This window comes from Pezoporus wallicus, unplaced genomic scaffold (genome assembly GCF_028554395.1).
Source record: "Pezoporus wallicus isolate ANWC-B61680 ecotype Strahan unplaced genomic scaffold, APGP_CSIRO_Pwel_v1 scaffold_7107, whole genome shotgun sequence".
Classification (NCBI taxonomy): Eukaryota; Metazoa; Chordata; class Aves; order Psittaciformes; family Psittacidae; genus Pezoporus; species Pezoporus wallicus.
Window position 1 is genome coordinate 369793 of NW_026642114.1, and position 13861 is coordinate 383653.

At 47.5% G+C, this 13861-nt stretch overlaps 1 protein-coding gene across 1 annotated transcript in view; it reads right to left on the minus strand.

Moving 5' to 3' along the window:
* Window positions 1-5179: 5179 nt before the first annotated feature.
* PRRX1 (paired related homeobox 1) overlaps window positions 5180-13861 on the minus strand; it is a 40062-nt gene continuing 31380 nt past the window's right edge. Inside the window, exons 2-4 of the mRNA XM_057427346.1 lie at window positions 10934-11109; window positions 10143-10324; window positions 5180-5428 (exon numbers count right to left, since the gene is read on the minus strand). Coding sequence (XP_057283329.1) covers window positions 5290-5428; window positions 10143-10324; window positions 10934-11109 — 497 coding nt within the window. The 3' untranslated portion in view covers window positions 5180-5289. The remainder of the gene's footprint in view (window positions 5429-10142; window positions 10325-10933; window positions 11110-13861) is intronic.

Consider the following 13861-nt stretch of genomic DNA (forward strand, 5'->3'; position numbering starts at 1 on the left):
TCAGGGCCAGCTCTATCCCTCTGATAAGCTGGAAAGGTTGCACCCCTACTCTTCACAGCTCAGCAGCCCCTCTGCACTTCCAAGATGGTCAGATATCCAGGAGATTACTGCAGAAGCCGTGTGGCAACCTCCATACATGCATGCAGCTGCTTCGTGCAGGGAGGCTGCCACACACTACTTCCACCATAGCTTTTCTGGTTCTGGTAGGAAATCCAGGCCAAATTGGGAACTGGAGCTCTATGGGGCAGTAACTTCTGGTGCACTGGTGACTGGCAACTGTCAGGTCAGCAGCCACAGCACAGCAGTGCCAGGTGGCAAGAAGGACACCTGCCCAAAGAGTAGCTCAGATGAGCCAGTTGCAGGTCTGGATATCTGAGGCTTGTTTCAACTCAGTCCAAACCACTCCAGTCTCAAAATCAACTTGGAAACTATTTTATTTGCACATGTACTTCTTTTGGCAACCAATAAATAATAAGGAAAATGCTAATATTATTATTTCAGCTTCAGAGGGGTGAATAATCAGCTCTGCAAGGAATGCAAGCTTGGCTCACTGCTGAGGGCTTTGCAGAGATACCCATCTCCCCTTAATGAGGTATCTCTGTAGGCTGGGCTGCTGAAATTTAACTGCCCCTTGCATCCAGCGTGGTTAACAACCCTAGCACACAGTGCCCATGGAGGGTCAAAAGCCAGATCAACAGGAAAACAGGCAGCTAACCCAGACACACTCCAAATTCCCAACATTTGGCTCAGATCTGAATGAATCATTTAGAGACCAATCAGAGAAGTCACAGAAACTCATTAGACTTAGATTCTCAGCATCTCCCTCCCACCCCCAGCAGACACCGGCTCTCTGAAGCACAACTCACCAACTTGATGTCTTTCCCCTACAAAAAAAATACACCTTTCCCCACCCCTACTTTAATAGCCTGCACCAATTAGCCCTCGTTAGCCCCTGAGCTCCTTCTGACCATCACCCTTGCTTTGCAGTTGGGTGTTTTCCCTACTGAGCCCAGCTCTTCTTTTGCCCCCTGCAAAAGTGGTAGGATTCAGCCCTTTCCCTCCTGCTGATTCCTCCCTGCTGGTTACCCACATACGGATGCCCAGCCCTCCCTTCTTTTCTTCCTGAGTGAATACCCTCCCTGGACCCTTCCTGCCCCACTTTCAGCCCCGTGCTGGAGTCTGGCCTGCCTGGTGGGGTGTAGGAACCTGGGGGCAAAGCCACAGGTGTGTCTGGCCTCTTCCTGAAAACCACCTCATTTAGAAGTCTTTGTGGATGCTTCCTGCCTTACGCTCCTGCTGAACTCGTTTGCAGCTGCCTCTGTTGACAGAAGGATCCTGTGGCTCAGACAGGGTCTGGACACAGTGTCCATCTCTGCCTGGCTCACCGTCTGGCTTGCACAGGTCACACTGCAGAGGGGTCCCCATCTGTCCTCCAACTGTCTGCATGGCATTCCCAAGATAAGTCTGCTGCACAGCCCCAAGCCCTGCTCCACTTGCCCCAAGCAAAGCTCCAGCATGTTCTCAGCCCCAGCCAGTGCTGTAGGACGCCTCAGGGCAGCAACACGTGACACATGTGTGGCAGCTTATGGAAAGCACTGGGGAGTTTTTTACCCCTTTTATTGAAAATGATAATTTCTATTCTAGTGCAAACACTGTACATTTTGCATCACAAAGCAAGAGATAATTTACAGGATACACTTCCATCTGGGAACACCTCCCATGGCTTCATGCATCAAGCTCCACCAGCCCATCAATCATCCATCCCTGTCATACTCAAAAATCCCACTTAGAGGGAATCAGCCACATATTTCGGGGGCAAGGAAGGGGGGAATGGGGCAAGAGGGCTGAGAAAGCAGCATTCTTACAGAGCAGCGATGAGAAATGTGCCTCAAGACCTTTTTCTCCTCTGAATGGTACCTAAACTCAGTGATAACCGGGGTAACCATCTCAACTTCATGGAGCTGCAACTGAAAGCGTTAAAACCCTGGAGAACTCCATGCTTTCAGGACAAGGTCCTTAATTTGTGCATATATTTACATGGTTCAATAAAATACAGATTAAACATATAGTCACAACATTTTGCTTTGGCTTGATAGACAGCTAGATAGACACTGCCTGTTGGCTGAGGTTATCGGCAATTAAGAAACAAACAACAAAACCTGTCCATTCACCCAGCTGGACTCAGCTCAGTAAATCCATGTAAGCAAAGCAATATTCTCGTGGATGCTCTGGTTTACATCTTGATGTTTGCCCAGCTCAAAGGTGGTGTAAAGCTCTCATCTGCGCTGACAACATCCGAGTCAGCTATGATGGCATTCCCAACCAGGGAGCCCAACCCAAGGCAAGACCTGACTAAAACTGGAAGTGCAAAAGCTTACACAAGCTTCCTGCAGGAGCAGCCCCATGCAAGTCAGTTCAATTCCTCACACAAATAAAGCGAGGAGGGTGAAGAAAGGTTTGCACAGGCATTTATGTGAGCCCCTCCATGTAAACATCACAAGGTGGGGGTAGGGATTGATATCTCTGTCCACAGATGAATAACAGGAGACCAGGAGCTCCATGCTCTCTGAACCATCTCTTCGCTAACTTCAGAAACAGATGCCTGAACACAGACACCAAGGAGAGTTGCTCAAGGTGATTTTAATGCTGCAGAAAAGGTGAGCAAAGACTAGGGGAAAGCCACTGGCCACCAAGACGCTGAAGTAAGCAGCTGAAACATCCAGGGTGGAAACTCAGGCACTGAAACTCAGGAAACTCTGGCCACCACATAGGAGTTTGTTCAGGATGCCGTCACTGCTGGGATGTTGGTGTTCACAGAGGAGGGCAGCAAGGCAAAGAGAGGAGAAAGCACCAGGCTAAGGCACTCATCAGCCTCTGAATAATGTTACATTGCACTGGGTCATTTTTCTTTCTGATCGTGCAGGACATGTTCTTCCATAGTCTTCTCTGTGTAGGCACAGAAACCAAGTGTGAGTTTCTAAGTGAAGGCTGAGTTTTCCAACATGATCACTTGGCTCTAGGAGCTGGAATCACACTACTCATGATAGAAATATTTTGGTTTAGAGACTTTAGAGACATTAGCTTCTCCAGACTACGGAAGGCCAGAAAAAGGTATTAAACAAAACATTATGGATTTCATAAAATGTAGTGCTTGCCCAGCCTCACTTTTCTTGCTGGTGTTCTGTCTGCAAGCATGATGTGTGATCTTTACCTTTTTGTCCCGATCACAATTAAATTTATTTCCTCCCCTCCCCCAGATATCCATGCAGGGAAAAAAAACAAAACCAACCCAACAACAACCCAGGAGCAGCACACAGTCACGAATGTAACTTACACTAGTTTGGATTTGGGACTTTTTTCCCAGTGTTAGCTCAAATACTTTGGCTGGATTTCCATTCATTCTCTGCCAGTTTAATTTTCACCTTCACTTGAAAGAGATTTATTTCTCATTTCCTGAAACATGCTGGTTTAGCCTATCAAAGCCCACTCACAGACATCTACACATGCCCAGAGTGTCTGCAGGAAACACCAAGATGGAAACCTAAGCCACTCTACCAGAAGTATCCTTCATGACTGCCCTTCATTATCCTTCCCCTATGGTCCAGCCTGGACCACAGAGTAGCTTTGCTGCCTGCAGTGGGACTATTCCATGGCAAAGTCCTGTTCAGTCTGGGCAGGTCTCCTGCACAAGCACTGTTTGCAATAAATACGTCCAATTATCCCCCCAAATTTGAAAGAGGCAGGCATCACCAGCAACATGAAAGATCCTAATTTGCTCAGGGTGCTTGAAAAGAAGAAACCTCTTTTGCGTTGCACTGGGTCTATTCTTTATGGAAAGAAGGAAATTGGCTCCTAATCTGCTTTGCAGACTCCAGAGGGAGAACAGCAGGTAAGGAGAGCAAAGGACAGCGGTTAAGACTATAGAACAAGTCATAGTGGGCTGTGTTAGGGGAACTGGAGGGAAATACAGTCTTCATGTGGGATGCTCCCTGCCGAGACATCACCAGTCCTCAGAGGGGCTGGCTGAGACTTTCCATGGGGTCGTCCTTGAGTGTTCTCAAGAGCCACATGAACCTAACCAACTGGAAAGGAGATCCTTGTCTTATTCTATAAAGCTGCAAATTTCTATGGGGAAAATCTGCTAAGGACCATGGCTCCCTCCAATGCCACATCTTTGGAGTTTCTCATGGGAAGATGTGAGCTGGCCATTTCAAGTGCTGATCAAGGCTACAGAGAAGAGCCCTAACAAGGGCAAGAGTCTGTGGCTGGAATTTCAATGCACAGCTCCAGGAACCTGGATGCAGCACAAACATCCCAAACATTTTCAATGGATTTTATTTTGTTTAATAAAAAACACCAACCAAGCTTGCATGTATTATCTTATATATATAAATATATACAGTATATATAAAACAAATGCATCTGGACAACGCCTTTCCCTGTGGCACAAACTGTAAGGCATAGAAAGGAGTGTCCTAACAGTCCTATTCTTGGCACTACAGAGTGATCCCTCCAGAAGCCCCAACCTCCCCCCCCCCCCCCCCCGTTGGCTTTTCTCTCTTCTTTGGCTTTTTGAGGGAGCAGTGCTGGGAATACTCAAGAAAGCAATGAAGCGCTGCAAAGCCTAAGGAGGTCTTCCTCATGTATCAGACTGGTCCAGGCAACTCGGCTAGGATGACCCCATCTCATTGCACTAATGGGTTTCTTGCAGACTAATGGTAATGGTGCTGCCCCCATGGCACAGGGGACTGGAGGGATGGAGGGTCAGGTGGATACAACAGAAAGCTGTGGCCCAAAAAACTTCTCCTTCTAGGGTGAGCTGGGGCAGGGGAGAGAGGATCAAGCTTTGTATCTCAGCATGGTGGTTGGTGAGATATGTCCATGGGCTGAGATCAGCAGAGGTTTTTTTTTTGCAGTCCCATACAAAAATGGAAACCAACAAGGGTGAGACTGTCCTTTACTGAAGAAGCTCATAGTATATTGAGCAGAAGCAATAAACCTGACAATTACAAGAAAAATAAAAATGGTGGCATTATCCCAAAAGGAAGGAGGAACCTTGTTACTCACGAGCGGTTCAGTTTGCTCCCAGTTTGGTCCCCATATCAGTTCTGGGTTAGGGTTGACTTTTTTTAATCTTTTTCTGTTTTTTTTTTTTTTTTGGCTTTTTTTTTTATGTGTGTGGTTTTTTGTTGTGTGTGTTTTTGTTTTTTTCTTTTAGCACAAACAAGTTGCAAAGCAGGACGGGTGCTGTTGTATTTTCTCCTTCTGCAAGGCAGATGCCTCCAGTCATTAATTGACTGTGGGCACTTGATTCCTCTGTAAACTGTATTCCTTTGCCTTCAGTCTCAGGTTGGCAATACTGTTGGCCATATTCATACCCTGTGCCGGGCTGGCATTGGTACACGTGGCGGAGTAAGTGGCCATGGCACTGTGGGATAGAAAGAGAGAAACATCATGTCAGATTGGTCTTCACACCATGCAGAGAGCAGACATGCACCACAGTGAGGTTAAACCCTGGGGTTTCTTTACCTGCAGGATGTGAGCAGGGAATGATCACTACTTTTTATTTAGCGCCCCTGTAAATCTCTCCACTGCAGTTCACTTACCCAGGGATAGCCGATGCCAAAGCTGGTTGAAGTCAACAGGAAAATTTCCATTTCCTATTTTCTAACCCAAAAGGTTTACAACAAGGTCAGGGCTCCCAGCCTGCCAGTCAGACCATTGTCCTTATAAGTATTCCTACTGGAGCCAATGTCTTTTTGATGAGAGCAATTGCTGGTTTTATTGCTTGTGAAATCACGTCACTTCTGAAACACATGTTACATTAAAGAAATGCTCTGGGAAAAACCCCTTTCAACAATTGTGATGCTTTTTGGTTTCAGCCTTTTGGAATGAAAATTTCCACATTTTTTTTCCTTCAAAACTTCAGCTGATCATAAAGAACATGCCCTAAAGGCTGAGGGAAAAAAGAAAAAACAAAACATATTTTCTCCCTTCAGATCATGACTTTATTCATTGAAAACATTACTTTTGCCAGTGGAAGCTGAACAAAGATCTGAGTTCTTTCTTATCCTACCAAATATTTGCCAATCTGCTTTCCAGACCACTAGAAAACTTGTTTAACCCATGTGTCCCAGGTTTCTGTGGAAAGCAACCCCCATTCCCCAAAAAAGCAAGCTATCTGACCCTGCTGCATTTCCTACACAGGGGTCCACAGATCAAAACCACTTGAAAAACACTGCATGAACCAGAGGTGCCCATTTAACACAGCCAGCATGTTCCACAGGAAACCACAAATGCCCTCATGGAGGCAAGCTCAGCTCTGGTGCTGACCCCTTCCATCTGCTTGCCTGGGTGGCTCCCATCTGAGGCTCTGGGAAAGGCTCTCCTCCACCCACAGCCTAAGAAGACCTTTTTTCTTTCTAATTTTCCTTTTTCTCTCTTTTTTTCCAGCCCTTACCTCTCAGCTGGAAGAGCCTTTGCAGCAGCAAATCTCCCTTGAGGGACGTAGGGATCTGCTGCACAAACAGATCCAGTCTGTGGGCATGAATGTTTGCCCCAAAGCGCTGCTGGTATCTCTTGACTTCATAGGACAGAGCTAACCTGCCAGGAATTTAAATGTGATCCAGTACCGTCTGAATCCTCAGCCTCCAGCAGATCCAGACCACCTGATACTTGTAGGTCCCATCCCAAGCCAAATTACTCCTATTTTTCACTTCAGTATCAGGGAAAAGAACTTCTTCAGGGGGAAACTGTCATCTTTGCTTCAAGACCAGTGGAAACACAACAGCTTACACACATGGAAATAACAGGTAAGACCTGTAGATAAAAAGCTGCTTACACCCATTCAGGGGAAAGCACTGAAAACTCCACAGGAAAGCAAACATTCAGGACACTTTGAGAATATCTAACAAGTACTAGAAGGACACAGAGATATTAGAGTGCACACATCAAAATACAGGCTTGACTCAGCCCAACTTGGGGTGCATCAGCTGCATTTTGCCAGGGTCCAGGACGTGATAGATCAGGGTGCCTGGAGCCCTCCCCAGGCAGCTGCACACCCCCTCAGTTCCCTCTCCTCTCTGTGGCTGGGTTGGTGACTTTACCCTCTCCTCCCCCATAAGTCAGCAGCAATGTGAAAAGAAGCCAAGTCCTGCTCGCAGAGGCATTGCAAAGTTTCAGGTGCATAGCTGGTGGCTGCTCAAGCACCCGTTCCCACCTGCTTCCTCAGGGTTTTGTGCTGGAAGAAATTAGAAGAGCCTCAAGGATACTCTAGATTAGATAAAATAAGAATTTTCACTCTTGGCTGTAAACTTTCCCCATTCAAAACCAGACTGCTGCCCAAGTCTGGTCCAAAACTCCAGGAAGCCTCCTGCTCTCACCTCCCCAGAGGTGTAGGGAGCATTACGATTGTCCAGTGAAATCTCTGCTAAACCAAAAACCTCCAGAAACACTCTTTTAGCAAGTTATTCCACAAGGAGCACTACACAAGAAGGCTGTCTCCAAACATACGTCTAGCTTGATGGTTGCTCCAGAGACTCTCCAGGTTCTAATAAGGGTGGAATTCACCCTCCTGCCCACCCCCCCCCCCCCCATTCAGGCACAGGTAGAATCCCCTTCCTCTGCTCAACTGCCTGCTTTCATGAAACACAGAGGAACATGACGATCTTGAGGTCCTTACCAACCCTAACTATTCTATGACTCTATGTTTCTGAGGCCTAAAATCCTTCAAAAATGGGTTTATTTCGATCTTTCAAATATAGGTTTCAGTGGCCCATGGAATCAAAGGTTGTTGGAGTGGGAAGTGCAGGCTGACAGCGTGACTGCTAGTCTTGTTTTCTTAGGAACCTATGCTAAAAAATGTCTAAGCAAAACATTTCAGCTTCAAAAAAATAACAGTATCTACTTGGCTATCTATGTGTCACGGATCTGCAAATAGCTTTGGTTGACCTGTGGCTGAATGTATTTGGAGAATAAACACAGTGATTGAAAACTTTCCCCAGATCTAAGAGTAAAACCAGCACCAGCCATGCAGCACTCAGCCCTCTCTGGGACTAGCTGTTAGCCAAGGGCTGGTACAGCAGCAGGAGGAAGGTGGGGAGGGGGCAGAGGGCCATGCAAACACTCTGCATGGATGTTTTTCTCCAAGTGTCCAACACTTTAATAACACTACTCAGTTCAACGCTTTAATGAAGCTGTGACAACCTGTCCCAGGTGCCTTTGAATACGAATGTGATTGCTAGGAGATGACCAGTAGGATTAGAAAGCCTAGGGAGCATAAAGTGTCTGAGAGTCCTGACCAACCCACAGCATGGAAACGAGCTGCTCTGCTCCTCTGCCAACGCCTCCTACTCCTCTCCTACCCCTACTCTCTACCCAGTGGCAGGGTGACAGTCCATCCTGATTTGTCTTGTCAGCCAGCAGGGAAAGCTGTAAGCTACAAATGTCTTTGCTGAAACATCTTGGCTTAAGACAAGATATCAAGACAGTGAGGATGCATCTTCACACCATGGAGAGAAATAGCCAGGCCTGGACCTCAGGGGGAGAAAAATCAACCCTAAGGTTTTCCATTCTCTCTTGCTCTCCTTTCATACATCCCAAATGGCTTGGGCTTCTCATAGCCCAGAGTGGACCCAGACAGCCCAGTGTGCCCCCAGCAGTTACCTTTGCAGGGTCTTCTCCTAGAGGCTGCTGTGAAGACCCTTGTGTAAACAACATCTTGGGAGGGACGATCTATTTTTAAAAGTGTGAGAGGTAGAAATAAGCCACTAGCATTCAGTAGGGACCTGGTACTGTGACCAGAGCAGTCTCTGCTAGGTGGGGAAAGCCCTGTGCTTCTCTCCCCTGAACTCACCACCCAGACTCCTCCCTAAGATGCTACACCAAGGAGCAACTCACAGAGTGAAAGCCTTAACCCCAAAAGGGGGATTTTGCCAGACAGCAGTCCTCAGCTAAAATCCAAAGGATAAGGGCCATCTCTAAGACTACATTAGTGGTCATCAAAATCATCCTTTTCAGTACCTGGAGTGGGTGAACCTATGACTTCTTGTTCTGGGTGGATGAGGACCACCTCACCTCATGGCAGTGAAGCAACCAAGGAAGAGAGGTCCTGGGTATGGTGTGGCTCCTGAGCTAGTGGGAAGATGGCTGTGACCAAGGCAGATGAACACGAAGAAATCCAGCCAAAGGTTCCAAGGTCCTGACCAACAATGAAACTGCTGTGCTAGAAAATGCCCACCAACTTCATTTTTAACTGCCTATAAGCCAGCTGACTCCCCACAAAACAACGCAGCCTATGGATCTTGTGTCCACACTCAGTTCCTGCTGGGCTGTGCATGGCACAGAGGAGGACAGGGAGACCTGTGATGTGCATGGACATCCCAGATCCTTTGAGCAGACTGGGGCTGCCACATCTGCACTTCTTTCCTGCTACCCCTTCAGCAGCACTGGCCACAGATGGACACCGAAGACCAGTCTACCATCCAGAGACACCTGGTCCTTACTGTGGGCAAACCACAGCACAGCACAATGGCACACCTCGTACACATACATGCTTGTGCTGTAGCAACTAGAAAGAAACTGCTCACCAGTTCAATGCTGACCACTGACGGGAGGATTGGGAGCAACATGCATAGAACGAGCTCCCAGCCCTTCCACGTATCCCAACCAGTGACTGCCATGATACAGCCACAGAACTCCCTCTTCTGGCCGCTGTGTGGCGGCTGAGCTTCCTCAAGTGCTCTGCCATCCCTTTCTCCTGGACCTGTGTGTCCCACGGAAATGTTTCTTCCTTGCTTTAAACTGGATGCACTAGGGAAGCAAGTGCAACCCTTCTGTTTCCATTTATTTATACCTGATCCTGTCTTGAAATTTCCTGACCTGCAGAGAGACACCACCAAAAAAGAAGCCTCAATCTCCCGGAAAGCCACAACAATGCTGAACCAAGGCCACCTTGCGTGCCTGGCGGTGAGATGGAGTGGAATGCGAACAGGTAAAGAAAATCAGTGGGGCGGACAAACTGCTGTATCCTCCAGTTACCCCACGTAAACACAAACATCACTTTACAGCTGTCTGAGGGCCACTCTCAGGCTGCTCTATACCATGCCAGGAACTGGTCATCCCCAGAGGGGTTATTCACTCACCTGTAAGGTGAGGCGGTACCCCAGGAGAGATAGTCAGTGGGTCTCGGAGCTGGGCGAGGTACTATGGGCTGCTCCACAGCAGTCACGTCCCCTGAGTAGGATTTGAGCAGAGAGGCATTCTTGCTGGCCAGCATCGCTCTCTCATTCCGGCGAAACTTGGCTCTCCGGTTCTGGAACCACACCTGGGGTGGGAAGCACACAGACACACCGGCCATCACAACCAGCTCTGCTGTGACACTCACTCTTTCACCATATCACCTCTGCCCTACTGGGCAAGACAGGACTCTGTAAAAGCATGCTGTTTTGGCATGCCTGTCACTGGAAACTATAATGACAAGACAATCCTCATGTCTGCCCTGATAAAAGACCTTACACACGGAACGAGCTCAGTGAAGATACTGTGGGGCCAGGTCTGTCCTGTGCTATAGGCAGCGAGGCCTGGGAGTGCTGTAAAACACATCATGTTCTATGGTTTACCATGAACTTTAGAAGCTGCAGACTTGCAAGCTAAGAGCTGAGCAGTTCAAGATAATGTGAGCAGCCTGAGCACAGGACATCCAACATCTTGGCCTTGAACACATCTGACAGGGCAGGTGGTAAGTATGGTGGCAGATCAAGCCTGGAAGTCCTCCTCAAGGCATGGCACGCTTGGGTCTGCAAGACAGCATGACCCAGAAGCTTGGTGACCCTAGTGTGCCATACAGACCTCAGGGATTTCTACTGCTGTACTGGAATGGCCTGGTAACTCCTTCCCAGGTGATGTGCGTCTCCATACAAGCTGTGGTGATTACCTGAACTCTGGCTTCAGTGAGATTGACTCTGCGTGCAAGGTCTTCCCGTACAAAGGCATCAGGGTAGTGTGTCCTCTCAAAGACCCTCTCTAATGCCTGGAGCTGGCTGCTGTTGAAGGTAGTCCTGTTTCTCCTCTGCTTTCTTTTCTTCTTCTCTTCTGAGTTCAGCTGATCATCTAGGAGAGATAATTGGAGATGTGAAAGGCTAGAAAATTCATATCCCACAGCAATGGGGTGAATAACCTCAATGGTTTCAAAGTGGAAAGGGCTTAAGAAGAGGTTTGCAAAATATCAACACCACACCTTAATCATGCCATGTTAGTCCTCATGTAAAAAGGAGGTGGAAAGTGAATCGACCCCCAGCATTTATTTCCCAGGATAACTGTGTAAGACTTGTACCAGCTCTTTCAAGCTACCCCATGCCTCAGATTCCTCATCTCTAAAAAGAAAGAGTCCAAAATGCATCTTAGCATTCCCAACAACCTTAGAAACATTTTCTAACCATAAGAATCATGAACCCCTGGTCTCTTGGCTTCAAATTTCCAAAGTCTGCCCTTACTGGGACATAGTGCAGCTCTCTGGGGCGAGACTGAAGAACAGTTGTGCATTCTCCATCACACTCTTTGCCTTGCCCAAGCCAGCAAGGTGGCAAACAACAAACTGTGCATCCCATAAGAGCTCATATTGTTTTGTACCTGATTTCTGTTTACTCCAATAATAAATCAGTATATCCACACATCTGGAGTCACACATACCACTACTACCTGTGCTTACCTACAATCTCTGGAGTAACATCAGTGCTGAGATAACTACAAAATGGCTTTTACTAGCCAATACCTGCTCTGCACCATCTCTCCTTTTTCTTACCTACAATCTCTGGAGTAACATCAGTGCTGAGATAACTACAAAATGGCTTTTACTAGCCAATACCTGCTCTGCACCATCTCTCCTTTTTCCAGTGCTGTTGCACATCCCAGTGTAGCAGCAGCAATGAAGGTATCAATGCACGGCCACTTGCAGGTACTGGTCAGCAGTGAGATCCAGGGGTCTGAGTGCTCTTTATTAGGGCAATCTGGAGGCTATGACACTGGTTTTGCTTCTACCCTACTTGTACTAAGGTATGTTCACTCATCACACCAGTCATGCACAGAAAACGCTTCAGTTACCATAGGAAGCCACTCTGAAGGAAGTGGAGAGCAAGGCACCAGCCTGCAGGAGCAGGAGGCCACTGCTGGCTCTGTAAAACAGCCCCATTCAGGCTGCAGGACTAGCATGACATTCCCTTGCACTCGTCCCTCTTCAAGTGCTCCAGTGTGTGGGGTCCTACCAAACCATCAAGGCTTCTTGTGCTCCTGCAGCCCCAGCTGTCAATGCTCCTAAGCACAATGGGCAGAGCCCCAGCTGGGCAATGTCAGCATGGTCCCACTGCCCTATGTGGCAGAAGTTACACCTGGGAGGATCTGAGCCAATATATATGCCAGGATGCATTAAATTTTATCAATCATTGTATCTAACAATGCATATGCTAGTGCATTATATTTTAAGTTAATCACTGTGCACCTTGTCCCAGATGACAATCTCACCACTGAGAGTCCAAGGGCTTGACCTGCTATATACAGCTGCAGAATGTCCCCTTGATAGTCATTTCTTTTGCCATATGCAAAAATGACAGCTTCCCTCATCCTCCTGTTCTCCAGGGGGTATGTAAGGCACAGGGAGAAGCTGACAAGGAAATTAAAGTCTGTGGTTGTTGTCCTCACCACCTGTTTGTGCTGCTTTTCACAGCCCATCTGGTAACAGTTAGGGCACCTGAAGGCCTGTGGAGCAAGGCCCATCCATTTAGGAACAAAAGGACATTCCTCTTAAATTAAAGTAGTTTTTTTCGAATTCCTGTAGGTTTACAGCTCCTCTGTTCCCAGTCCTCCTCCAACAGCCTAAAGATCCCCAGAAGACTCTTTTCCAGGCTGGGGATTCCTGGATGCAAAAATACGTCCTCGGTTTTCTTGTATCTGAGAACAAGTATTTGGAGACCAGTTTTTAACAGCATGTTGAATTATAAAGCTGAGCTGGGAGGGAACTGGCAGAGGCAGGAATGTGCAAAAAATAAAACCCCGAATGTGCATAGGAGTACCAGGACTCCCAAAATAAGGCTACAGGTGACTGTATCCTCCTCAGGTGGTGGGAAGCAAAGCGGTGAAGCAGAGGGATGGGATTTAACCGCTGCTTGTGCAGAACACCATGCATGCATTTCTACATGGTGGGGGTTTTAGCGCTGTCAAAGGGACTGTCCCTTATAAAGAAGCAAAGAGGTCCTGCACACTCCTCTCTTGGCTCATCATCAAAGCCTTTACAAAAAAGGTCAGTGATTTTCCTCTGGTTCTACTGGACAGCTTTGACATAGTTGTGCCACTTTGCACTACACAACATAGCGAACAGCGAAGAATGAACCTCAGGGCACGATCATCCCTCTGAATGGCAGAAACATTACAAGACCTTACTGCCGCGGAGGCCAATGTCAACATGAGTGTCTGGCCTCCTTCTGAGTTATCCATTTGATGCTGTTTTATGATCTAAACCCTGCCTATGCAGACTGGATGAACAAATCAATAAAAGCTTTTGGGACCCCTAGGGAATCCCCGCCAGGCCTTTGAAGATGACACCCAGCTGGAGGGAGCTCAAGCCCAAGGCAGTCTGGCCATTGCTCAGATCCTGTGTGACAGTTACACATGAAGAAGGGTGAGAACATCACTCTGGGGAGCAAGGAGGGCCAAAGCCTGTAAAACACTAGAGAACAGGAATCCCTCTTGCCAGGCACGTTAACACAATTTGCCTGGTTTCCTCTCGGTGTACAGCGAGACACTGGTGATTCACGGCTCACCTCGTAATTACTGGACCCAAAAATAGTAGGGCAAAGAAACGGAAAGTTGC